General features: G+C 46.2%; 1 protein-coding gene across 1 annotated transcript; it reads left to right on the top strand.

The window, feature by feature from the left end:
- The first annotated feature begins 4,840 nt into the window (after nt 1-4,840).
- MRPL4 (mitochondrial ribosomal protein L4) lies at nt 4,841-19,737 on the top strand. Its single transcript, XM_079958967.1, has 9 exons — nt 4,841-4,993; nt 6,764-6,848; nt 9,541-9,709; nt 10,726-10,777; nt 11,173-11,290; nt 14,459-14,565; nt 16,583-16,692; nt 18,730-18,800; nt 19,477-19,737. Exons 1-9 carry the CDS (start codon nt 4,946-4,948, stop codon nt 19,620-19,622), a joined length of 906 nt encoding a protein of 301 aa, XP_079815093.1. The 5' UTR covers nt 4,841-4,945; the 3' UTR covers nt 19,623-19,737.
- Nucleotides 19,738-26,824: the final 7,087 nt, after the last annotated feature.

Raw genomic sequence — 26,824 nt, 5'->3', positions numbered from 1 at the left:
GTTACTTGTGGGGCATAGGAATTCATTCACTCCCCCCCCCCAAATATAGTCCGGACCCCCACAAGGTCTGAGGGACAGTGGACCGATCCCCTGCTGAAAACGTTTGCTGACCCCTGCTCTACAATTCTATGTAATTTGAGACTTAGTGATATTTGGATATATTGGAGTTCCCAAACCTACTGGTTTTGGAAGACTTCAACGTCCATGCCGATGCCGCTCCCTCCTCACAGGCTCTGGACCTAGTGACTTCCATGGCAACACTAGAGCTCTCCCAGGTTGTTTTGGGCCCCACTCATCAAGCAGGCCACACGCTGGATCTGATCTTTGGGGCTGGCATAGATGTGATCATGCTCCCTGCTGTGGAAGTGCCATGGTTTGATCACTACGCTCTGAAAGCCAAGATTGACTTCCCGCTCCTCCCCAGCTCGGGTGGCGAACCTATTTGGGCTCGTCCGCGAACTGATGGTCCTGATAGATTCCGACAAGCCTTGCGGAACCCTGCTCCTCCTGGCAACTCATTAGATGACCTTGTTGAGGACTGGAATAACTGGCTCTTGGCAGCCATTGATGAGATCGCGCCTAAGCGCCCTCTGCGACCCCGTCGAAACTGGGCCCCTTGGTTTACTGAGGAGCTCCGGGAAATGAAGCAGGAGAGGTTGCGCGCAGCTATGGAAGAAGGCAAGGCAGCGAGCGGGATGGATCCCGCTCACTGCTTTGGCTTCCCCTTTAGCCCCGTGCAGCCTCTCCCTCCCTCAGCCTCCCGGGAGAGGCTGCGTGGGGCTAAAGAATCCATAGCCCCGTGCAGCCTATCCTTGCCGGAGGGGTTGCGCGCGGCTATGGCAGAAGCCTGCATTCGCTCCATAGGACGCACACACATTTCCCCTCAATTTTTGGAGGGGAAAAACTGCATCCAATAGAGCGAAAAATACGGTAAATCCTTCGAAGACAGAGGTCCTATGGCTAGGTCGGGATGGCATGGGGATGAGGGACCAACTTCCTTCTCTTGCGGGGGCCCAATTAGTGCCATTGCCTTCCGTTCCATACCTGGGTAAGGTAATTGAGAGAGCGGTTGCTGAACAGCTTGGTAGGTTTCTGGAGGAAACATCGGCCTTAGATACATTTCAGTCCGGGTTCCGTCCTGGTTCCGGGAAGGAGACGGCTCTGGTTGCCCTAACAGATGATCTCTGTAGACAACTGGATTGAGGCGGGTCAGGACTGCTGATCCTTTTAGATTTGTCAGCAGCCTTTGACATGGTCGATCATGATCTTCTGGACCACCGCCTCGCCGACGTGGGGATACAGGGCATAGCCCGTAAACGGCTGTGGGTGGCACTAGGGAGGGAAATGTCATCGCGCCACTCCTTGGTGTGTGGAGTGCCACAGGGCGCAATCCTCTCCCCCATGCTTTTTAACATGTTTATGTGCCCCCTTGCCCGGAGCTTTGGGCTGGGCTGTCACCAATATGCTGATGACACTCACCTCTATCTGCTGATGGATGGCCACACCGACTCGGCCCCGAACACACTGACCAGATGCTTGGAAGCTGTGGCTGGATGGTTTCATGGAAGCCAATTGAAACTAAATCCTTCAAAGACAGCAGTCCTATGGCTGGGTCGGGATGGCATGGGGATGAGGGACCAACTCCCTTCTCTTGCGGGGGCCCAATTAGTGCCATTGCCTTCCGTTAAAGAGCTTGGGTGTAATCCTTGACACCTCCCTTTCCATGGAGGCGCAGGTTACAGCAACAGCCAAGGTGACATTTTTCCACCTTCGCCTCATCAAGCAGTTGGTCCCTTACCTTTCCGACCCCGACATGGCCACAGTGATCCATGCAACGGTCACGTCCAGGCTTGACTACTGTAGTTCGCTCTACACGGGGCTGCCCTTGAAGCTGTCCCAGAAACTACAGTGGGTGCAGAATGCTGCAGCGAGGTTCCTCACATGGTCTCTGCCATGGGAGCATATTCACCCAGTGCTTTTCAAGCTGCACTGGCTCCCAGTGGAGTACAGGGTCAGATTTAAGGTGCTGCTTTTGACCTTTAAAGCCCTTCACGGCCTAGGACCCTCGTACCTACGGGACCGCCTCTCCTGGTATGCCCCACGGAGAGCCTCAAGGTCCATAAATAGCAACACCCTAGTGGTCCCAGGCCCTAAGGAAGTTAGATTGGCTTCAACCAGAGCCAGGGCCTTTTCAACTCTGGCTCCGGCCTGGTGGAACGCTCTGCCTCATGAGACCAGGGCCCTGCAGGATCTGATTTCTTTCCACAGGGCCTGTAAGACAGAGTTGTTCCGCCCTGCCTTTGGCTTGGAGCCAATTTGATTCCCTCCCTCCCTCTCTTTTTTTTTTCTTTTTTCTTTTCCTTCTCCTCCTGCGATGAGGCTACATTTTAATATTTTAATGTTCCATTATTTTAATGTTGTATTTTATTTTTGTTTTTAAGTTGTAATCATTCATCTTGTTTTTATTTTGCTTGTAAGCCGCTCTGAGCCCGGCCTTGGCTGGGGAGGGCGGGGTATAAATAAAAAAATATTATTATTATAATTTTTATTATTATTTTCATGCAATTGGCACAATGAGGGAGTCTCCAGGTGTGCCTCAGTCTGAGGAAGGCCTGGAGATCCTAGGCCATAATGGCTCTTGAAAAAGTTTGGGCAGCCCTTTGAAGCAAACTTTTGCAAACTTTTCAGATGATTCCTGGTTCGTAAAAATCCTTTTGCTCTTGTAAGTTAAACAAAGTGAAAAGTTATGGACTGCAACTTACCTGTGATTCCTGCATTGCATGAGGATGAGGTTGGTTAGTTGTGGTTCTTGCATTGCAGAGGGTTGGGCTAGATGGCCCTTAGGGTCCTTTCCAAATCTGCAATTCTATGACCTTATCAGTGCTTTTTCTGGGGGTAATCAAGAGTATACCATACGGGCACCTTTCCCCCCAAATGTAAAAAGTGTGGCACTTACTGTAGCAACTTCATGGTGAGTACCTGCTGGTGAGCTCTATTGGCTTGCCTGGAGCATCAATTAGCCAGCTTTGGAGGGCAGACTCAACTTCCGAGGTGATTATTTATTTATACCCCACCCATTCTGGGCAGCTTACAGCACAAAATCTTTTTTTAAAATAGAAATTTAAAATTTCCTGATACAGTGCTAAATCATGCTTTGCGCATGCACAGAAGCGCCGAATAGCAACCTGCACGTGCGCAGACGCACCGCTGCGGGTTCCGAATGTGGATCCCGCACGGATCACATTCGCAACCGGAGCGTCCACTGTATTCAGCTTGTGCTGTAGAACCCCCTCCCGCCCACCTAGAATCCCGAAATGCCCACTAGTGGGCGGTAGGGACCAGGTTGACAACCCCTGGCGTAGACTCAATAGATGGCAGTGTGGGGCTGCCTATATCAGACATGTCATAATGGCAACAATTTTTACATTTATAGACATAAGTTCTCACTTTGTTGTTACATTATTTCATAGGGTATTTCTTAAGCATCCCTTTAGAGACATTCATTGAATTCATTAGAGAACTCATTCATAGAATACAGTGTTACATTTTACATGATTATTTCAAGGTCATACATTATTCTGTTAGTCCTTGGGCACACACTTTATTAACAGTAGGTTACAGGAATGTGAAGGGGGGAATCCCCCCCCCAGTTCTGTTTACATCAGTAGTTAGTCAAGGGAGCCGTGTACTCATAGGTTGAAAACCTGTGGTGTAAGGGATAAAACTGAACCCTGAAGACCCCACATTGAAGTCTCAATGGGGCTGAAGAGCACTGCACAAGCATATCCCTCTGCAAATGACCTTCCAAGTAGGACTGGTACCAGTGCAAAGCCGTGCCACCCACCCCTAACTCAGACAGCCACTCCAGAAGGATACCATGGGCGATGGTATTGAAAGCTAAGAGGCTGAGAATTAACAAGGACATATTTCCATTGTCTCTCTCCTGACAGAGGTAATCATACAGTGTGGCCAAAGCAGTTTTTGTACCAAAACTGATGGAAATGGATCTAGAAAATCAGTTTTCTGCAAGAAAGTGTGAATCTTTCCCTTTTGAGTGGACACTTATGGCTGTGCTATTAAGGGAGTAAGTTTCCAAAGTGTGTTAGGCAGTTTGTGAACTGTGAGAAAACTGGTGTTCTGCATCTCATTAAATACTTGGGGTATGAATAAGGAGTACACCCCCCCCACACACACACACGAGGGTGCCTTCCGGGCAGCCTCCAAAATGCAACAACAGTAGAGTAGAAGGAAAGTATTTAGGGCTGTATTTATAAAGGCTGCCAAGTCCGTGTGTGTTGGCCTTCCCAGGGAGGGAGGGGGGCAGGCAGGCAGGCTGGGGCGTCCGACGCAGCCTCCGCACCCGGCAGGAGCAGATGTCCAGCACCCGCTCGCTCCTCCTCGCAGGATAAGCACACTTCCTTATCGTTTATCCTCGTCGTCGTCGTCATGCCTCTATTCTTGTGGTTTTATTCCGCCCTTCGTCCAGAGGAGGGGCGGCCCCAATTGCGCCCCCCCCCCGCTCGCTTCCTTTTTCGCCTCACGACAGTCCTGAGAGGCAGCCGGGGAGACGACGGTTCCTGCGCAAGGCAGCCCGGACACGAGAGGCGTCGCCAGGCGCCATCTTGCACAGTCTGAACGAGTCTACCATTTGTTTGCTTTCTCGTCTCTTATGACTCCGGTCCCCAGAAAGCGGAAATGCCTTGTCCCTCGTCTCTTTCTACACTGAAGAGCCAGCTAAGCACCGGAAGCGGAAGTAGGGAAAGTCGTTCCTAGAGCGGAAGGGTCCGTCGCGTGGCGTCTTTTTTCACTCTCATGAAAATTCCTGCGCGCCCAGATGAAGCAAAGCCCCTTTCGCGCCTGACGTCATCGGGCAGGGACGAAAGCTTTTTTTTAGTGCGCATGCTCTGTGTTTTCCGGCGGGCAAGGCGCGAAAGGGGCTGCTGTGATGCTCCGGCTCTGCGCGTCGCTGCGGCGTCGGGGAGGCGCTTGGCGGGTGAGGCGACGGGGCGCGCGCCAGGGAGCTGTGGGGCTCCTGGGAAGCGGGGGCCTCCCCCTCCCCACTCAGGCGGGAGCGCGCTCGGGCGCAGGCGCGCGCGCCCCGGGGGCTGGAAATGAAATGAGGGTGGTACTTGGCTGGACTTCAGCTGGCGCTGCCATCAATATTTGGGGATAGAAACGAGCCGGGGCCCCAACCGGAATAAAATATTGCGGGGAGGCTGGCATGGGCCTAGGCCGGATTTTTTTTGGCGGGGAGAACCTCAGTTAAGTACTTTTTATTGAATTAGGGGGGCATCTACCCCCCTTGGCTACCCCCATGGGCCCCGGTAAGCCTCACGCCACGTAATCACAAGACGCTGTGCCTGCACACCATTTGAATGGCAGGGCCCATTAACGGGGGGGGGGGCGCTATGGAAACGAGGAAATAAAACTGAAGACGCTATTAATTTTTTTATTCATGGCAGCACGTACTAGCATGGTTCAGAAGTAGAAGGCAGCATTGGAGAGGGCTGGTAGGGTTAAGCCAGAAGCCTTTGGGGTGTTTTGGAGAGATCTTATTGAATATATGAACAGGGCAAAGCTGCTGCACTCCTTGACAGCCTCCACAGCTCATTTCCTATCTTTGTATTTGTTCTGTGAAGCATAAGATACACTAGCCACTTACTTTATGTCTATTGCGCATCAAAATGTGATTCACCACCCCCCATTATGTTTGCTTTATTGGTTTCTAAGCTATGTGCAAAATTAACAAAGAGTATTTGAAAAAAAAAAACATGTTAGTGTTGATCACCACATATCACAGCAGCAAGTTCATTATTTTTGTGTAAAAAGGGAGTTTCTTTGCCTTGTCTTGAATCTTACTTTTTATATTCAGTCAGTTGTTCTCAATACATGTGAATATAGCCACAGAGGGAACAAGAACAAGGTGAAGCCCTGTGCAGACGTACTTGCAGCTGTGTAAAGAAGTGCATAGTCTTTTAGAATTTTCTGAGTCTTCACTTGATTGCACAGCACATCCACCTGCTATGCAAACCCAATCCACTCCAGTCCTGAGATACCCACAGCATCCTTGATGTTTGTGGGGACTATTCATCAAAAGCATTTTCGGAGATCCAACATATGAGGCAGAGAGAGCTTTCATGACAGGGAGTGCTATCTTTTTTGTACTGTGCCACTAAAAGGAGTTTAGGGCAAAGTCATAACATTTTGACAGTATGGTGAGCACGTGTATCGAAAAGCATCAATGTATTGTCACTCATTTTTATATACAGCATCACAAGTGAACATTACAAAGCAACATAAGCAAAAGAAAAGGGGGGAAATAAGCAAAAATGTCAGGCCTCTGCCTCAGTGAGCATATATGTACATTTCAGTAGTGTGGGGGGTGTTAAAGAGGAAGGATGATGGTAAGGATAATGGGATTAATATGATTTAAAAAGTTATGCATTCCTTAGTTACAGCCTAATCCCTATGCATCAGTTTAGTGGAATTACACTGTGGTTAAACATCTGCAAGGCTAGCCTTTTTCTGTATTTCATTAGGACTGTGAAGGTGCACAGTGAAAAGTACAGGGTTATCTCAAATGACCCCATGGGAAAACTGGATTTGGGGCTAAGTTGAGAGAGGTGGCACCAGGTTGGCATTCTGTCTAAAGATCCAAGCATAAGCCATCTCCGTGATAAATGAGCAGCCATTTACAGGAGCTATCTTGATTGAGCTGTCGGTACCTTCAGATATCTTACTCCATTTTTATTTCTTCCCCTAGCCTTTGTGTACATTATCGAACCAGACAGGATTTCTAGGCAACCCTGGTGTTTCAGCTAGTGTGACGGATGTAGCTTCATTAAAAGGTAAGGCCTTTTCATGACTAGAACAGACTTGTTGCCTCTAGATGTTGTAGGGCACCCAGATTCCATCAGTCCTAGATTGCATGGCCAATTGTAGGCGCAGTGAGAATTGTTGGCAGAACATTAGAACTTCCTCACTGGGGAATGGTTGTAATCCTTTACACACTTGAGAGTGAGTCCCATTGAACTCAGTGGAGCTTACTTCTGATGCGACATGTATAAACTTGTACTGTTAGTTATCAAGTGTGTTAGAAATGCCTGATCCATAACAGTGATGTGAGGTGGAAAACATTCCACTTTTAGAAATGCATCATTTAATACAAGTAATTAGCAGCATACTGAATGGATCTACTAGCAGTCAAAGATAAAATAAATATTATCATTTTTTTTCACATGAGTACCCCTGGAAAGTACATGCATTTATGTATTCAGCTCTTTGAGCATGCTAGAGTTAATATGGTAACTGTCCTGAGTGCATTCACTTTTTAAATTTAAACAGTGTTAGGGGAAATGCATGCTATACGTTGTTCAGCGTCTTTGTAAATGACTTGGATGAAGGAATTGAAGGGATGCTCATCAAATTTGCAAACAACACCAAACTGGAAAGGGTAGCAGAAGACAAAATCAGAATTCAAAATGATCTTAACAGATTGGAGAACTGGGTACAAGCTAACAAAATGAATTTCAGTAGGGACAAATGTCAGGTTCTGCACTTAGGCAGCAAGAACCAGATGCACGAATATAGGATGGAGGACACCTGGCTTACTAGCAGTACATGTGAAAAGGATCTAGGGGTCTTGGTGGACCACAAGCTTAACACGAGTCATCAGTGTGATGTAGTAGCAAAAAAAGCTAATGCTATTTTAAGCTGCATCAATAGTCCAGATCAAGGGAAGTACAGTGGTGCCCCGCAAGACGAACGCCTCGCAAGACGGAAAACCCGCTAGACGAAAGGGTTTTCCGTTTTGGAGGCGCTTCGCAAAACGAATTTCCCTATGGGCTTGCTTCGCAAGACGAAAATGTATTGCGAGTTCCTGTGGGGTTTTTTCCCTCCCCCCCCTTTTCCTAAGCCCTAAGCCGCTTATCAGCTGATCCGCTAAAAGCCACTAAACCGCTAATAGCGCTAATCTGCTAAGCTGTCAATGGGCTTGCTTCGCAAGACGAAAAAACCGCTATACGAAGAGCCTCATGGAACGGATTAATTTCGTCTTGGGAGGCGCCACTGTAATAGTATCACTCAGATTTTCTGACTTAGTCAGATCACACTTGGAATACTGTGTCCAAATCTGCACACCACAATTTAAGAAGGATTTTGACAAGCTGGAACATGTGCAGAGGAGGGCGACCAAGATGATCAACGGTCTGGAAACTAAGCCTTATGAGGAGTGCTTGAAGGAGCTGGGTATGTTTAGCCTGGTGAAGAGGAGACTGAGAGAAGATATGATAGTCGTCTTCATATATCTTAAGGGCTGTCACATGGAGGAGGGAGCAAGCTTGTTTTCTCCTGCTCTGGAGCGTAGAACTCGAACAAATGGCATCAAGTTGCAAGAAAGGAGATTCCAATTAAACATTCGGAAAAACTTTGTGTCAGTAAGGGCTGTTCGGCAGTGGAACAGACTCTCACAAGAGGTAGAATCATAGAGTTGGAAGAGACCACAAGGGCCATCAAGTCCAACGATGGTGGACTCTCCTTCCTTGGAGATTTTTAAACAGAGCTTGGATGACCATCTGTCATGGCTGCTTGAGCTGAGATTCCTGCATTGCAGGGGGTCAGACTAGATGACCCTTGGGGTCTCTTCCAACTCTACAATTCTATCAAGTTGTCGTGTCTTTAAAATACTTACAATTATTTCAGTAAGAATAATTTCCAAGTAAAGTTTTGAATTTAACTATAAAATTAAAATTGCATTGTATGTTTTTGGCTATTGAAACTAACTTTTGTTGCACCCCGAAAGTAATATGGTGTGGTTTTTGTTTTGTTTTTTACTAAATATGAGTCAAACATAAATAAGAACACCATCAATTTAGGGTAGTAGATTTTTTTCTGATTCAAAATCTTCCAGTAAACAGATATCACTGCTACATACTATGATTAAGAATGGAATAAATTTTTGAAAGAGAATCAATCCCAGTTGCGTGTGCACCTGTAGTTCTCAACCCATTGCTTCTGAGGAAGTTGGCGATTTCAGGCGATATCATTAGAGTAATCTGCAAGCAACAACTTTACAGGCTCTAAAATGCTTAAAATGTGGCTGACAAACTTGGAAGGGATTGCCTACCTAAACACTTAGTGCGGATATCTAGAAGTTTGAAACAGTATTTTCAGTCCAGTTATGTCCTAAAAGAGATCTGATGATAGCACCTAGCCATTTCAAATATTTTTCTAGTCATGGTTTGAAGTAGAATCAACAGGCTTTGAAATAGAATCAACAGGCTTTTAAAGAGTCAACTGGCATTTCCTCTAGGCATACAATTAAGAAAGCATTTGTAAATTGGGTAAGATGTTACCTTTCTTCTTTGCAATAATGAGTCCCAAATAAATAAAACAGGAATGTGTGCATATGGCCTTGTAAAAATGTATATGGGGTGATGCTTTTGTGAATTTACTTTTAAGTTTCAAAGAAATTATTTCAGGCAAGATTGCCCGAAATCACACCTACACATTTCCCCCCCCCCACGCCTTGTCTCCTTTTAGAAAAGTGTCCTGACATAGTCTCTAGTGAGCCCATCCTACGGAAATGCAGCATTGCCATCCCCAAGCAGCTTGCACCTGTTCAGGCCTGGGTAGAGTCCCTGAAGCATTATGATGCCAGGCACGTGGGCTTGACAGATTTGCATCCTGATGTGTTTGCAGTAATGCCCCGGTAAGAATTGATTACCAGTTACTAGGCATTTGCAGAGATGGGCTGGAAGTGACCATCAGTCGTCAAAAAGTGGGTGTGGGGATTTCTCATAAAGCATTTCATGCATCAAGGAATGGTGGTGAAGGTTGGGGATAAGATGCCTTGAATAGTTCCTGAAATTTGGCACTGTCATTTCAGGAGTCTGGGCTTTTCAGTTTGTTTTTACAGGCAACTCCCAATTTGTGTGGGGGTTGCTTTTCGGGTCATTGCACTCTTGCATGAAATTGCATGCAATTGAAACACCCCTCTCTGCCCCTGCTCCTGTTCTGCCCTTTTAGTGACGTCTTTGATGATATTTCTGGGTCATTTCTGGGTTCGCCACTGTGTGCATGTGTGTGATTGCACACATACAGTGGTGCCTCGCAAGACGAAAAGAATCCGTTCCGCGAGTCTCTTCGTCTTGCGTTTTTTTCGTCTTGCGAAGCAACCCTATTAGCGGCTTAGCGCTATTAGCGGCTTAGCGGCTATTAGCGGCTTAGCGGCTTAGAAAAAGGGGGGGGCGAAAAAAATTGCAGGACTCGCAAGACGTTTTCGTCTTGCGAAGCAAGCCCATAGGAAAATTCGTCTTGCGAAGTGCCTCGAAAAACCCTTTCGTCTTGCGGGCTTTTCGTCTTGCGAGGCATTCGTCTTGCGGGGCACCACTGTATCAGTTGTGCCTAAAATGTGAGTTGCCTGTATTAGCTAAGCTGGTTAGGGAGCATTTAACACCAAAACAGAAGTTGAAATCTTACTTCCTCATGACTTTCCTACGCCAGGTTTCAATTGGTATCCTCCACCTCCAGCTGTATCTTCTCCCTTGGATAAAATGGAGGCTTCAGTTACTGTGGCAAAAGGGACTGGTGTAAAAATCTTGTGTTTAAATTCTGAACCATTTTAACCATACTGCTTTCCATCATGACGATTACTGTGGTGCTGTCCCATTTCCCAGATCTCCTGCTAACTTGCTTCTTGTTGGTGTCTGTGTGTTTTCCTCTCAGCGTTGATATTCTACACACAGTGGCCATCTGGCAGAAGAACTTTAAGAGAATTGTAAGTATAGAAATTGGAAGATCAGGAGCTGGTGGGCAATATGGGGAAGAACATTGTTTAGTGGGAGTTTTGCAGGGAGAAATTTGGGGCAGACAATTTGCCAGGGAGAAAGGGGGCAAAATAATAGGCAGTGGTAAAGGGAGGGCCACTCTTTGCATAATGAAGTTAAAAGTCCAAAGTCAATTTGCTTATCTTGGGAAGACTCCTTAACATTTTGCCACATCCATGAATTCCACTAAGAAAGCAATTCTTTCTCAGCTTCAGCCCCCACCCCTTACCACCTTTGGGGACAACAATCTTACAAGGTTGTTGTAGGAATTACTGAGGCAAATTGTGCCCAGCACTTTGAGCATTCTGATTGTGTTTGGCCAGTCTCACCTGCCTTAATTTTCCAGAGTTATGCCAACACAAAGACTCGTGCGGAGATGCGTGGTGGCGGCAGAAAACCCTGGGCACAGAAGGGCAGCGGACGGGCCCGGCATGGCAGTATCCGGTCACCTTTGTGGCGTGGTGGTGCGTGATGATCTCTCTCTCCATCTCAAACCACTGTGCGATATGTCATCTCTGTAAGCCTTGGAGACACTAGTAGCTGTTCCCTTTGTGGCTGGGATGCAGATACCCAAAACATTGCTGTGTCAACAGAGCCCAAACACTGTCCCTTCAGAAGGCTGTTACTGTGCAGCCAAGATAATAATAATAGTAATAATAGCAATAATAATAATTTTTATTTATACCCCGCCCTCCCCAGCCAAGGCTGGGCTCAGGGCGGCTAAAAAGCAATAATAAAAACAAGTTGAATGAATACAACTTAAAAACAAGATTAAAATACAACATTAAAATATTGAAACATTAAAATATTAAAATGCAGCCTCATCACAGGAGGAGAAAGGAAAAAGAAAGAGGGGGAGGGAATCAAAGTGGCTCCAAGCCAAAGGCCAGGCGGAACAACTCTGCCTTACAGGCCCTGCGGAAAGAAATCAGATCCTGCAGGGCCCTGGTCTCATGAAGCAGAGCATTCCACCAGGCCGGAGCCAGTGTTGAAAAGGCCCTGGCTCTGGTTGAAGCTAATCTAACTTCGGGACCACTACGCCCGGGACCACTAGGGTGTTGCTATTTATGGACCTTGAGGCTCTCTGTGGGGCGGTCCCGTAGGTACGAGGGTCCTAGGCCGTGAAGGGCATTAAAGGTCAAAAGCAGCACCTTAAATCTGACCCTGTACTCCACTGGGAGCCAGTGCAGCTGGAGAAGCACTGGGTGAATTTGCTCCCATGGCAGAGACCATGTGAGGAACCTCGCTGCAGCATTCTGCACCCACTGTAGTTTCTGGGACAGCTTCAAGGGCAGCCCCGTGTAGAGCGAACTACAGTAGTCAAGCCTGGACGTGACCGTTGCATGGATCACTGTGGCCAGGTCGGGGCTTGATGAGGCGAAGGTGGAAAAATGTCACCTTGGCTGTTGCTGTAACCTGCGCCTCCATGGAAAGGGAGGTGTCAAGGATTACACCCAAACTCTTTAACGGAAGGCAATGGCACTAATTGGGCCCCCGCAAGAGAAGGGAGTTGGTCCCTCATCCCCATGCCATCCCGACCCAGCCATAGGACTGCTGTCTTTGAAGGATTTAGTTTCAATTGGCTTCCATGAAACCATCCAGCCACAGCTTCCAAGCATCTGGTCAGTGTGTTCGGGGCCGAGTCGGTGTGGCCATCCATCAGCAGATAGAGGTGAGTGTCATCAGCATATTGGTGACAGCCCAGCCCAGGCAAGGGGGCACATAAACATGTTAAAAAGCATGGGGGAGAGGATTGCGCCCTGTGGCACTCCACACACCAAGGAGTGGCGCGACGACATTTCCCTCCCTAGTGCCACCCACAGCCATTTACGGGCTATGCCCTGTATCCCCACGTCGGCGAGGCGGTGGTCCAGAAGATCATGATCGACCATGTCAAAGGCTGCTGACAAATCTAAAAGGATCAGCAGTCCTGACCCGCCTCAATCCAGTTGTCTACAGAGATCATCTGTTAGGGCAACCAGAGCCGTCTCCGTCCCGAAACCAGGACGGAACCCGGACTGAAATGTATCTAAAGCCGATGTTTCCTCCAGAAACCTACCAAGCTGTTCAGCAACCGCTCTCTCAATTACCTTACCCAGGTATGGAAGATTTGAAACTGGGCGGTAATTGGATAGGTCTAAAGGATCTAGTGAAGTTTTCTTTAAGAGCGGACACACCACTGCTTCCTTCAGTTCCCCTGGGAATGTCCCCGTGCCAAGGGACAAATTGATAATTTCAACCAGCGGGGTCCGCGCAGCATCTGGACACGCCCTAATCAGCCAAGATGGGCACGGATCGAGGAGGCAGGTGGTGGGCCTACCAACTTGGAGGAATCTATCCACATCAGCAGGGAGTATCCGATCGAAATGGTCCAACACTGGACCCGAAGTCAGTCGAGGGGCCTCCAGTTTAGTCACTGTATCTAAATTAGGGAGGTCACGGCGGAGCAACAGGACTTTCTCCGCAAAAAAGCTCACGAATGCCTCACAGCTGTGGGTCGAATCTGGGCTTAAATTTGGTTGTCCTCCTAATTATTCTAAAAAGTTGTGCCGGGCGAGAGCTAGCGGATGCAATGGAAGCTGCGAAGTAAGATTTCTTAGCAGCTTTCATAGCCATCTCATAGGCTTTCATAAGTGTCCTATAAGATGTTATTGAGGCTCCGTCATGAGTCCGTCGCCATATTCACTCTAGCTGTCTGAGATCCCGCTTCATTTTCCGGAACTCCTCAGTAAACCAAGGAGCCCGGTTTCGACGGGGTCGCAGAGGGTGCTTAGGCGCGATCTCATCGATGGCTGCCAAGAGCCGGTTATTCCAGTCCTCGACAAGGTCATCTAATGAGTCGCCAGGAGGAGCAGGGTCCCGCAAGGCCTGACGGAATCTATCAGGATCCATCAGCCTTCACGGGCGAGCCCAGATAGGCTCGCCACCCAAGCAGGGGAGGAGCGGGAAGTCAATCTTGGCTTTCAGAGTGTAGTGATCAGACCATGGCACTTCCACAGAGAGGAGCATGATCTCATCTATGCCAGCACCAAAGATCAGATCCAGCGTGTGGCCTGCTTGATGAGTGGGACCCAAAAGAAACTGGGAGAGCCCTAGTGTTGCCATGGAAGTCACTAGGTCAATCCCCTGCGAGACAAAAAAGTCATGCATGTTGGCGGTTTTGTTACTTATGGACCTGGCATTGCACAGCACTAATGACGGAGGTGGGTAATCCCTGCTCGCCCTACCCTCGTCCCTTGGGATGGGGCGTAGATTGGAAGGGGTTCAAACATCATTGCGTCTCAAAACCCTTCGCCGATAGTGATATCTAGCCCCACCGCCATTCCTCCCTAGCCCATCAATAGTGGAAATCCCAGACCCCATACTAGCTTCCCCAATAGAGGGGTAACATCCCCTCACTAACAAGTCATCCCTGGACCAGGACTCCTGGGTCAAAATGGTATGGGGAAGAGGTGAAGTTTTGATAGGGTCAGTATCCCTAGAAGATAAAACCCAACCAACCGCACCCCAAGCGGGGAGGGCAGTCCCATGGTGTTTCGTTAACTGTCAATCCCCCTCTCCCTCCTGGATTGATTGGATGATGTGTTTATTCCCACTAACGTCCCATAGACTTCTCTGGCTCTTGCTTTTAGGTGGTGTTGCCTGTGGCCCTCGTGGTCCCACCAGCTACTACTACATGATCCCCATGAAAATGCGTGTCCTGGGACTCAAGGTGGCATTGACAACCAAACTGGCACAGGTATCACACAGCCACAATTCTTTGTGAATTCAAAGAGTTATTACCAGTGTAATATGCTGTGACTGGTCGAAGGGTTGGCTCATGGTTATTTTTTTAAGGTCTGGAACTGGACTCTGTAGTTATGTTTGTATATCTCTGTCTAGCAGTAGTCATATTACTTAGTATTTATATAGTACTTACAGGGTTTCCAAACAACATCATCATAGTATATTCTACAGCAGTTCTGTAACATAGGGAATCTGAAGAACCCATTAGGTCTGTCCACCTGTTGCAGTGGGGTGCAGGTTGCTTGCAGTCCTTTGCAGATGCAATTGGGGTCACAGTAACCCAAATTTTTGCACAGAATAATAACAGTCATGAAGAGGAACAGCTGGGTTGCAAGGATTTCTAACTAGGGGACAAATCAGGTTTGTAAAAGCACTTCATTAACCTGGGGGGGGGGTTACTATTGATCCCTGATAGTAGTGAGGCTACTGAAAGTGAATGATTTGTTACTTTGGAAATAGAGAAATATTGTGCTTTTTACCCTCTATGCGCCTTTCTCCTAACATAACAGAACAAGCAGGTTCTGGCTAGACACTAAGAAGATCAAAATAATTTAAATAGCATTTCTGAGGTCATTTTAAGCACTACTAACTTAATTCCAATGAGTAGAATTAACTAAATTCTGAAAAAAATAAAAACATCAATTTTTAGGACCCATCACAACCCTGCAGTGGCAGCTCTCACCTTGTTATGGTTGAGGAATACCTGGAGCATGAAGTTGGGAAAGACTGGCACATATATATATATATGACTGTTATATATATATATATATATATATATATATATATATAACAGTAATATATATATATATATAATAAAAATAGTGTTGCCATGTTATACTTGCCCCTGCCTGTTTACATGTGGCTAAAGAAACCCCTGGCTATATATGGAATGCTCTCTGCTTAATGCACATTTATTTTAATTAGTCCATAATCACAGAGGAGATGTGTGGAAATTTGATTATTTAATTCAGAATCCTTCCCAAAAGCATCCCATATGCTGGCAAGAAAATATGATGGTCTGTGGAGAAAAGCAGTTGCGGGCCTCAGTATAGCAGTGTTTAAGAACCAGTGACCTGGCCAACAGCACTAGATTCTGGTATTCCTGGTTCTGGCAGCCTCTCCCCACGTTTCCCATGTGAAGCCTGCATGCTGTGCTCTTGCCCTTTTTGTGTGTTCCCATTTCCAACAGTGACAAGCTGCTGTGGCTTCCCTCCCTGCCAGTGATTCACTGTCAGCCTTCTGTCTCCATGCTTGCTCTTGTGAGCTGCTGCTGAGAACTTCAGTCTGAGTTTGGGTTTTTTTGTCTTTTTAAATAGAACCCTTCCCCTTGCCACTGCTTTTACTGACAAACAAAAATGCCTGTAGGCTAAGGCACCACTGCTCATCTGCTGCAGCAGAAAAATTCTCTCTCCCCTACAAAGGGCTGCCTGAGTTGGCAGCTGTTATTGTTGCTGCTTTGTAGTTGTTGCTAATGTTTTATACAGAGTGGTCAATGTGCATGTAGCCTTACTGACTAGCGTAAGCAGAAATGACAGATCCCTGCAACTGAGGTTTCATGTAATTGGGCTTTGTTCTAGTTCAGAATGAATAATTTGAAGGGTTAAGCCAAAGGATTTGAGGAAAGCTTTACTTCTGCTGTCTTTTCCTTGAGTCAGACCACTGGTCCATCAAGTTGCTTTTTGTCTACTCAAAGTGGCAGTAGCTCTGCACAACTCAGACAGTGTTTCTTCCAGCTCTGACATCCTTTTAACAGGGTGGGGAAGGGGGTGTGAACCTGCAACCTTCTGCATGCAAGGCATGTGCTCTGTCACTGAGCTACAAACACTTGTTTGGGATTTTCAGGAAAGGCTTCTGTGACACCTCACAGGTGCCCTGGAAGAGAGCTGCAGACATAAGAAACACCATGGGAGAAGTAGCTTAGCAGGCAGGCTTCTGTTCATTTCCTTCGGCTCTTCTCTCTTTGCTTGCAGGATAATCTGCGTGTTGTAGACTCTCTAGATATGCCAACTTCTGACCCACAGTATCTGATGGACCTGGCTCGCTACAGACACTGGGGAGAATCAGTGCTGATTGTCGATGTGTGAGTTTTGCTTCTTCAGGTTCTGTTTGGGGGGTGGCTGAGGATACAGCCTGTCACTGGGGTCAGAGCTTTAGAGACACTCATGTGGTTTTGGAGGATGTTGGTTTGACCAAAGGTTGCTGCTGTCTTGAGCCACGGGAACACTTTCAGAAATGGCCCAAGTGTTTGTGACAACTTTTATCCAGGCCATTGGTTTTCAAACTGAAAAACCCTAGAGTTCGGCAGAACCTTTTTCAGGGGTCCAGAATAAAAAGATCAGTTGCTTTGAAGTACCCACCACTACTGATCTCTTGAACTGTGCAGTCACATTCAGTGTTTGGTTCACGCAGGGTGAGAGTAAGATCCATCAGGCCCGGCCCCTGGGAATCTGCTTTGTTCTCTAAAGTATGCCTTGGGATGCTCCATGGTGCATTCCAGTGACCGTGAGGTTGAGATGGAGAAGGTTTCCAACCAAGGTGGAAGATGTTTTTTTGGTCATGTAAAACAAGAAAAATAGCATTAGCTTCAGTCATGTGACTGGGTACTGGAGCTTTATGGATTTAGGTAGCTTTTATGTGTCAGAATGTGTCTCTAAATAAAATGGCTCAAGTTTCAACCGTGTCCTTTGCGATTTCATCCAAGTTTGAAATGCCCTTCATCATAAATGTCGCACGCTTGTTTAGGTGTGCAAGAACATGTCTTTTGTAAAGGTTGGAAATTAGGCACTTTGATTGTTGTTGTTGTTGTTTAGTTGTATCCGACTTTTCGTGACCCATGGACCAGAGCACCCTTGTCTTCCACTGCCTCTTGCAGTTTGGCCAAACTCATGTTAGGCACTTTTTTATTTGGGCGCAATTACCTTAAGCTGAGTGGGATGCTGGTGGCGCTGTGGTCTAAACCACAGAGCCTAGGGCTTGCCGATCGGAAGGTCAGCGGTTCAAATCCCTGCGACGGGGTGAGCTCCCGTTGCTTGGTTCCTGCTTCTGCCAACCTAGCAGTTCAAAAGCACGTCAAAGTGCAAGTAGATAAATTGGTACAGCTCCAGCAGGAAGGTAAACGGTGTTTCCGTGCACTGCTCTGGTTCGCCAGAAGCGGCTTAGTCATGCTGGCCACATGACCCAGAAGGTGTACACCGGCTCTCTTGGCCAATAAAGCAAGATGAGTGCCGCAACCCCAGAGTCGTTTGCAACGACCTAACGGTCGGGGTCCCTTTACCTTTACCTTAAACTGCTGTGTTAACAGTAGAGGGCCCTGAAACCTGAAGCCCTCGTTGAAGTCCATTTGTTGGGCTTGTTTTTCATTGTGCCTCTGGGTTGGATTCTTCATCATTAATACACATATATTACAGATATACAAGCATACAAACATACATTTCATACAATCCTTAAAAGTGTTCAAACATACTTACACTCAATCCCACAAATAATTCCTATACAGAGTATTCTTCTGACCAAAATTCATGCAAACAACTTTCATATTGAAACAGCATAGAGACTTGCAATGCTTTAAGCAGCCTTTCCCAAGCTGGTGCCCTCCAGATGATGTTGGACTCCAACTCCCACCAGCCCAGGCAGCATAAGCATAGTCAGGGATGATGGGAATTGGAGTCCATAATATCCAGAGGGCAGCCGTTTGGCAAAGGTTGCCTTACAGACTGACTTAAAGACTTAACAGATTTATTGTCTGCAAAGTGCGCTTTAGCCTGCAACAGCTATAAGACATTAATTTCTTAAGGCACTGTAGCAATATTTTCTATTTTGTGGCAACACAATTTCATGGCAAACATTTTGGAACAGTTGTAATTTTGGTGAGGCTTCCGCATCAGAGCGACTCTTCAAGCCCCTTTTGCTAATCAAGTTTTTGAGCAATGAGCCTCTAGTGCAGACTCCAGCAGGGACAGGAGATAGGTACGGAGGGAGGCAAATGAGGACCCCCCCCCCCCCGGTCACTGCATACCGCCCAGCCAAAATGTAAAGGGGAATGACTAGTATTTTGTACCCAACAAATCCTGGACCTGAACCTGCAAAACATACATAATTTTCCCTTTCTGGCTTCCAGCAATGACTTACCTGAGAACATCAAAGCTGCAACGAGAGGCCTTAAAACCATCACAGTCCTGCCAGCCGTAGGTGAGTGGGGTTGGGGAGAATGGGCAGGGCCTTCTCACTGCATACTTAGTCTGGGTGGAGTAGGATGCTTAGGCAGTTGCAGGCAAGCATCCCATCCAGTCTCTAATTCTTCATACAGCACAGCAGTTTCAATGCACAAAACATCTATCCATATCTGTCTATTGATATTATTTACTTCATCCTTTACTGCTTATGACTATTGGCCTTACACTGTAGTTTTAACAAGAAACAAAGTATAGTAAAGTGCGTGCACACACAGGACAAAGGCATATTCTTAAGCAAGTTCTTAAGTTAATTGGTCATCTTTATAGTTAACAGTCTGAGGATATTTACTATGACTTGTGCTAACATTGACAGTGAATAATGTAGCCAATATATCCATATCTGACTGTAGAGCACCAATGATTGCATAACAAGGCCAGTTCCTATAAGGGGCTCAAATGCAATAAATAAAAAGAAAAACACTCCAGGCTGTCCACCTGGAGATGCTGGGAATGGAACCTCGGATCTTCTGGATGGAAGGCAGGTACTATGACATTTCCCCTCACTGGCCCCCCCCTGTCTCTTGCATCCAAGCTAGTCTTCTTGTCATGTCTTGCCATTGCTACCCTTCCGCTCTTTGGGGCCAGGTCTCATTAGAGATACAGCCTGACTCCTGTGTCTTTTTTTCTCACAGGTCTCAATGTGCACAGTATGCTGAAGTACGAGACCCTTGTGCTGACCCTGGATACAATTGCCTTCCTGGAAGAGAAGCTGCTGTGGCATGACTCACGATACAGGCTGCTCTACCCTTTGCAGTTGCCCTATAGCGACTTCCCATAACCTTTATGGCGAAGGTGGACTGAACAGCTGTGAGCTGGACCCCTCTCACTCCTTGCATCCTTGGAAGAGTTTTCCCCCACCTAACATGAACATTAAAGCTAACTTGTCTTCCCAAGTTGCAGCCTGCCTTTATCTTGAGACATAGTTCCTCTTTCAAAAATTTTAATTTTTTTAAAAACAGTTGATTTTTGGTGCTTACTGTTGAATTTGCACAAGTGAGGAAACAAAAAAGCCAAAATGCTTTTGTGCTATATGTTTGTATGGTGAATTTCGGATGGAGGGTGTGGAAAAAGAGCCCTGCTGGATCAGACCAAGGGCTCTCCTAGTCAGCACCGTTTCCATATTAATAATTCCAGCATATACAAAAACATAATAAAACATTAAACTTTTAAAACCTCCCGATACAGTCAAACCTTGGTTGTCAAACGTAATCCATTCTGGAAGTCCATTAGGCTTCTGAAATGTTCGACAACCGAGGCGCAGCTTCTGATTGGTTGCAGGAGCTTCCTGCACTCAAGCGGAAGCCGTGTTGGACATTCGGCTAACAGAAAAAGTTCAAAAATTGGAACACTTCTGGGTTTTCGGCGTTTGGGAGCTGAAATGTTCCAAAACGGAGGCATTTGGGAACTGAGGTTTGACTGTAGAGGGCTGCCTTCAGATGTCTTCTAAAGGTTATATAGTTATTCATCTCCTTGACATCTGATGGGAGGGCGTTCCACAGGGTGGGTGTCACTACCAAGAAGACCTTCTTCCTGGTTCCCTGTAGCTTCACGTCTGTGAGGGAACTGCCAGAAGGCCCTCAGTGCTGCATCTCAGTGTGTGGGCTTAATGATGGGGGTGGAAACGCTCCTTCAGGTATACAGGGCCGAGGCCGTTTAGGGCTTTAATGGTCATTACCAACACTTTGAATTGTGCTTGGAAATGTACTGGGAGTGTAGATCATACAAGATCACCAGTCTACCTGCTGCTTTCTGGATTAGTTTGTAGCTCCATGTGGAGCGCATTGCCGTAGTCCAGACATGTCCAATACGTTGATCGTGATCGATGAGTCAATTGTGCAATGGATTTTCATCAATCAGGACCCAAGCCTTGGCGTGCCTCCGCCTCACCCATGGTCACCAGGTGCCCTTGGCACACGCTAGGCCACGGGCAGAGTGACTCCGCAGGCGGCATGGGCGTTTGAGGCTCTGCTTAGCCAGGCTTGATCACTGTGGTGCTGCCGCAGCAAGCATTCTGGCTGGCACTTGCACTGCCTCTGCCTCGTGGCTGCCTCAAGCACCCCACTCCGGCCGCTGGCTTTGCCCGATGCCCAGTCAGCTGGCCAGCCTGGAAAGGTACGAGGCACCTGCCTCTACCCTCTGCAAGCCGCAGCCATGGGGCAGGGAGGCAAAGATGAGACGTGTGGGCTCTGCATGGGCTGCAGCTGCGGACGTGCCTGGTTAGCCCCTCCTGCCGGTTCCCATGGAAAGAAAATGCCCTCTCCCTTCTAGTTCTGCTGGATGCTGAACATTCCCCACTTTCCAGCTCCAGCCTAGCTGTGTTTACACGTAAGTAAGCCGCTGCCCCCCTCTCCATAGAGCTCTTCTTCTAGTAAAGGGGGAATTGGACATTTCGGAGTGTGTTGGCTTCCCGTGTGCACCAAGGGCCCTGGAAGGGGGCTGGTGTGGGGGTAATAATTTGTTATTTTTATCATCATCATTATTACAGTTGTACCTCAGGTTAAGAACTTAATTCGTTCCGGAGGTCCGTACTTAACCTGAAACTCTTCTTAACCTGAAGCACCACTTTAGCTAATGGGGCCTCTTGCTGGCGCCACACCACTGGATCACAATTTCTGTTCTCATCAGGAAGCAAAGTTCTTAACCTGAAGCACTATTTCTGGGTTAGCGGAGTATGTAACCTGAGGTACCACTGTATTTATATCCCGCCCATTTTGCTGGGTTTCCCCAGCCAAATATATGTTTAAGCTGCAGAATGACAGTGGGAGAGTGTGGTGGATCACTGCCAGTTTTTGATATTGGATAGTAGATTGCAGCCTAATGCAGTAGTCTAAGCAGGAGATGACCAGGGCACATACCACTCTGGCAAGACAGTGCACAGACATGTCTCAGCCTGTTTACCAGATGGAGCTGGGAGACAGCTGCCCTGGACATAGAATTAACTTGTGCCTCCATGGACAGCTTTAGGGGCACAGTTACTCCATTCAGGACCAGGGAGTCGTACCCCCCCACCTGCCTGCCCTCTGTCCCCCAGAAACAATACTCCTGTCTTGTCGAAATTAAACTTGAATCCATTAGCTGCTATCCTCCAACCGCCTCCAGACACACAGGACACTCACTGCCTTCACTGCTTCTGATTTAAACAGAGGTAGAGCTGGGTATCATCTGCATATTGGTAAACACCCAGTCCAAACCCCCTGATGATCTCTCCCAGCGGCTTCATATAGATGTTGAAAAGCATGGGGGAGCGGACAGAACCGTGAGGCACCCCACAAGTGAGAGCCCAGGGGTCTGAACACTTACCCCCCCCCCTGCACTTTCTGAACATGGCCTAAAAGAAAGGAGTGGGAGCATTATATAACAGTGCCCCCAACTCCCAACCCCCCTAAGACAGTCCAGAAGGATACCATGGTCAATAATATCAAAAAAAGCCACTGAGAACGCTGCAAACCTGCAAGTGAATGTTCCAGTTTGTGAATGTTTTTTGTGAAGCGGCTTGCACTTGAGTGCAGGAAGCTCCTGCAGCCAATCGGAAGCCGCGTCTTGGTTTTCAAATGGTTTCGGGAGTCGAACAGACTTCCGGAATGGATTAAGTTCAAGAACCAAGGTACCACTGTATTTTCTAATATTGTTGCATATTTTAATTACTCTATACCCTACCCTTCCTGCTTGTTCCCAGATACATGTTTTACTGTTGTTCTTAATTCAAATCCTTCTTGCTTTTTTACATGCTTGCAATAGCACTTTAGATATTCTAGAAAACGTTTCCAATCCTTAAAATCTGCTTCTTCTTGATTTCTAATTTCATGGTAAAATTTGCCCATTCAACATATTCTGTCAATTTTAACTGCCACTCTTCTTCTGGGTGGGTAATAATCTAATTAACAACAACAACACTTTGAAAGCAATATTACCACTGCTGCTGCTACTGCTACACTTTAAAAGCAATATTACAGTGAGGGGGGAAAGTATTTGATCCCCTGCTAAATTTGCCCGTTTGCCCTCTGATGAAGAAATGACCAGTCCATAATTTTAATGGTAGGTTTATTGTAGCTGTGAGAGACAGAATAACAACAGGAAAACCCCCAGAAACCCAGAAGACAAAAGTCAGGGATTGATGCGCATTATCATGAGTGAAATAAGTATTTGATCCCCTATCAACCAGCCAGATGCCTGGCTACCTGGTATCTTCACTGTATGTAACGAGCTGAGATTAGAAGCACCCGCTGTAAGGGAGAAGTCTCACCTGTAATTCCAGCTCGATACAGTACCTGTACAAAAGACACCTGTCGAGAGAAGCAATCAATCCAGCAGATTCCAAAGTAGCCACCATGACCAAGACCAAAGAGCTGTCCAAGGATGTCAGAGACAAGATTGTAGACCTGCACAAGGCTGGACTGGGCTACAAGACTATTGCCAAGCAGCTTGGTGAGAAGGTGACAACAGTTGGTGCAATAATTTGCAGACAGAAGAATCACAAAATAATTGTCAACCTCCCTCGATCTGGGGCTCCATCAAAGATCTCATTTCGTTGGCATCTGAATTGCAAGTTAAATTTTGATAGCACAAAGTGAACCTCCATTTTTTTCACCTTGTCTGTTTTTTGCCAATTAATGGTCCCATTCCAATTTTTCAATTTATTTTACCAATGTGGCTTTAAATTTATTGAAAAATATTACTGCTTGAGGCTGAAGTTCAGGGCTTTCCACCAGAGACTTCTTGTTTTCTTCTTGCACCTCTGCTGCTCAATCCCATTTCAACCCCCCCCCCTTTTTTTGGTGGGGGAGACACAAGAACCCGCAGTTTAGCGTTGCCAAAGCTCCACGCCCAAATCTTCTCTTTGGGCTTCTTTCTGGAGGCACAGCGTCCTTGTGCGCACCCCAAAAGTCTCTTGATGGCAGAGTCTTTCTTGGAAACTAAGACTCTTACTTCCTCGCCATCTTGCAGTCACCCCGGAAGCTGAAGACTTTTAACTTTTCCAACCAACTATATCAGGGGTGTCAACCTTTTTATACCTACTGCCCAGTAATGCATCTTTCTTGATGGTAAAATTTCCTTACCGCCCCCCCCAGTGCTCGATGGAAGGAGGATTCAGCTTGTGCCGTAGAGCCCCCTCCCGCCCACCTAGAATCCTGAAACGCCCACTAGTGGGCAGGAGGGACCAGGTTGGAAACCCCTGAATGGTACCAAGGTAAGAATTGCACTCATTGCTTGACTTGATTTTGCTTCTGCAGTTTTGTCTGGGCAACAGCACAGAAAGTTAATGCACTTTTACACTTTGGCTTCCTTTGGTAAAGTAGTATCAAACTAAGCAGCAAAACAGGAAGCCTCTTAATCTTGGGGTTTGTGGTTTTGAACTACAGTTGCTGTTTCCTCTATGCAAGATCATTTACCACACAGAACATCTGCATGCTAAGCAGAGGTGCTGGGCAGCTGCCAAGGCTTTTTCAACCCAATAGGATCCTTTTTTAATTGCACAAGTGGGGAGAGAGCCTCATTTCCACACGGGCAAACTTCCTGTTGAAATCAGCCTTTGATGCCACCAGTGTTCCATGTTTTTGTTTTTGTGTGCCACTCTTCTTGCGCTATAGTGGAAGAGTGCCTGCCCCCATGGCAGTAATGCAGTATACACTGGGGGAGCTTTACAGAACAATTAATAAAGCAGATGGGATATTATTGCATTGATAACAGGTTTCAGAATATAATTGAAAAAAGAAAAAAAACACCACCAATCTGGAGAGGCCCCTCATTCTTTGTCTCTTGCCAACACACTTTGTTCCAGTTCTTCTGAGAAAGTTCAGACATAGGGACCTGACTTGCACATTTTGGAGTAAAGATGGATGCAAATAATTCAACCAGCTTCTTTAAAATATCCCCTTCTCATATATATATATATATATATATATATATATATATATATATATATATATAATTTTATTGAGTTTTATTGAGTTTTCCAATTTAATAATCCAATAAGAACCACATTAAAACATTCCAAATTACAATACAATAAAAAGCCAAATATATTGCCAAATTATATATCTTTGAGAGACTTCCCATGCTCTGAATTTCACGGAGTGCTAATCATCTACTATCACATTGCATTTCTTAATTAGTCAATAAACCATTCCAATGTTAATCCTTCACTTAATTTTCATTTATGTTTACAACCACTGGTCTGTTCAAACTTTTGTCTTCATAATTCTGTGTGAAATATTTTCCCCTGATATTATCCACATTCCAGCATTTTTGGTTTCTGCCAATAGGAGCAAAAACAAAGTAACTCCAATCCATAATTGTTTCCTTCCTTCCACCGAGGGAACAGCAGCAATGTTCTTTCAAATCCACTTGCATTCAAACAACATCCCCTTCTCCTTTAGCATATATTTAACTCCCTTGTTGTCCAAAGGCACTACTGCCTTCCCTAACGGGTTTCCTGCTTCCAACGTAGTTAAATATTTTTCTTGTTATTCAGCTGGTGGAAAGTTCCTTGAAATTATTTTGCTTTGTTGCTCTGATGACCTGTTTGCATTTATTTTGCTAGACCTTGTGTCCCTTTTTGTTCTTTTTTGGGCAAGACTTCCATTTTCCGAATTAAGTCTTCTTACCTCTAGAAGTTTCCTTGACTCTGTTAACAATGCTGGCATCCTCTTGGACTTAGTGGTACCTTTCCTGAGATTTTCTCTCTCCTCCTTTCACCTGACCCAGCATTCTGGAGAGATTTGAGCCTCTTGACCTTTAAAGTTTTTTACCCTTAAAGTTGCCCAATGCAACTTTGTTGGATTTCTATGGGAGATCTGTGTGCTTGTGTGTGATTTCAACAGCACTGTCCAGAGCAAACTTTTATTTCTGATGTTTTGCTGAATTCTTTCCCTCTAATTGAAACTGTTTCAGAGCCAAAGTTCAGATATATTTTCCTGGGTTCCTGCTCAGATGGCATACAACTGTTGCTGTTTATGGGAAAGCTGCTGTAAGGTGATAGATTTTATTATCAGGGATCCCCAGTGTTAAGTTGTGGGCGAACATATCAGACGACACAGTGATTCTTCCAAAGCAACTCTTTATTTGTAAGCTGGAACAGAACTGAACTGAGGAGCTCAGTCAGCCTGCTTATATAGAGCTCCATTAGAATGCGACAGTAACCATTTTCTGCAACTAGCCAATCACTGAACGTCACTTTCGATCCTTCATTTGCATACAAACTATCCAATCACTGAACGTCACTTTCGATCCTTCATTTGCATAACTATCTACAGTATCCCCCTGCTGGCCCAGGGTGACAACTTCAGTACATAACACTCAGAGACTTCTGAGTAATTGAAATAAAAGTTTCATTTACCCTTCTGCCAAATGGCTTTTCCCCACCTGGGTGTGCCAAGGAATATTGTGCAGAATTTAGAATCTGAGAATATCAGCTTTGGGGTTTGGGAACTTTCTGGTTCAAATGAAAACAGGTGTAGATGTTTTATGCACCACCTGGCTGAATACAGCTCATTCGCCATGAATTGTGACCTGGCAGCTGACCCAACTCCCTACTCCCATTTTTCCAGTTCTAGGAAGGCAGCAAAACTAGGAGGCCCATTGAGTCCTTGTAGGCCTACCTTGTAGGTGTGCTGTGTTGGGCTTGAGAGATCACAACTTTTGCAAGTCTGCCTTTGAAAAGCACACAGAGTGCCTGCAAAGACTTCCAAGATTCACTGCAGTTGGGAAAGGAAAAACCCTTCCCAAAGTCCACAGAGACAGCCTGTACTAGTAGCGTATTATGGCTGACAGGTTTTATTCCAGCATCCTGATTCCATCCTGAGACACAGAGATTAAGGAGCTGAAACTGCTCCCTTATTTTCACCTGCCAGGTCAGGAAAAGCTTCATTTCCTATAGTTTGTTTTGTTTCAGGGTTGTGTTAAAAACATTGGGGCAGAGCCAGAATAAAAAGTGGCAACTATGCTAGTTATTTTGTAAGAAGCATATTTTTGTTTTCGGTA

Source organism: Podarcis cretensis (assembly GCF_951804945.1).
Source record: "Podarcis cretensis genome assembly, chromosome: 17".
In the NCBI taxonomy this organism is placed as follows: Eukaryota; Metazoa; Chordata; class Lepidosauria; order Squamata; family Lacertidae; genus Podarcis; species Podarcis cretensis.
This window is presented reverse-complemented; position numbering and strand designations above follow the sequence as displayed.

What these genes read in the sequence shown, in the direction of transcription:
- MRPL4 (XM_079958967.1), top strand. Translation starts at nt 4,946, where the DNA reads ATGCTCCGGCTCTGCGCGTCGCTGCGGCGTCGGGGAGGCGCTTGGCGG. An exon ending in GGATGTAGCTTCATTAAAAG is followed by an intron (nt 6,849 to 9,540) that starts GTAAGGCCTTTT and finishes GTCTCCTTTTAG; the next exon opens with AAAAGTGTCCTGACATAGTC. An exon ending in TCAGTGCTGATTGTCGATGT is followed by an intron (nt 16,693 to 18,729) that starts GTGAGTTTTGCT and finishes TCTGGCTTCCAG; the next exon opens with CAATGACTTACCTGAGAACA.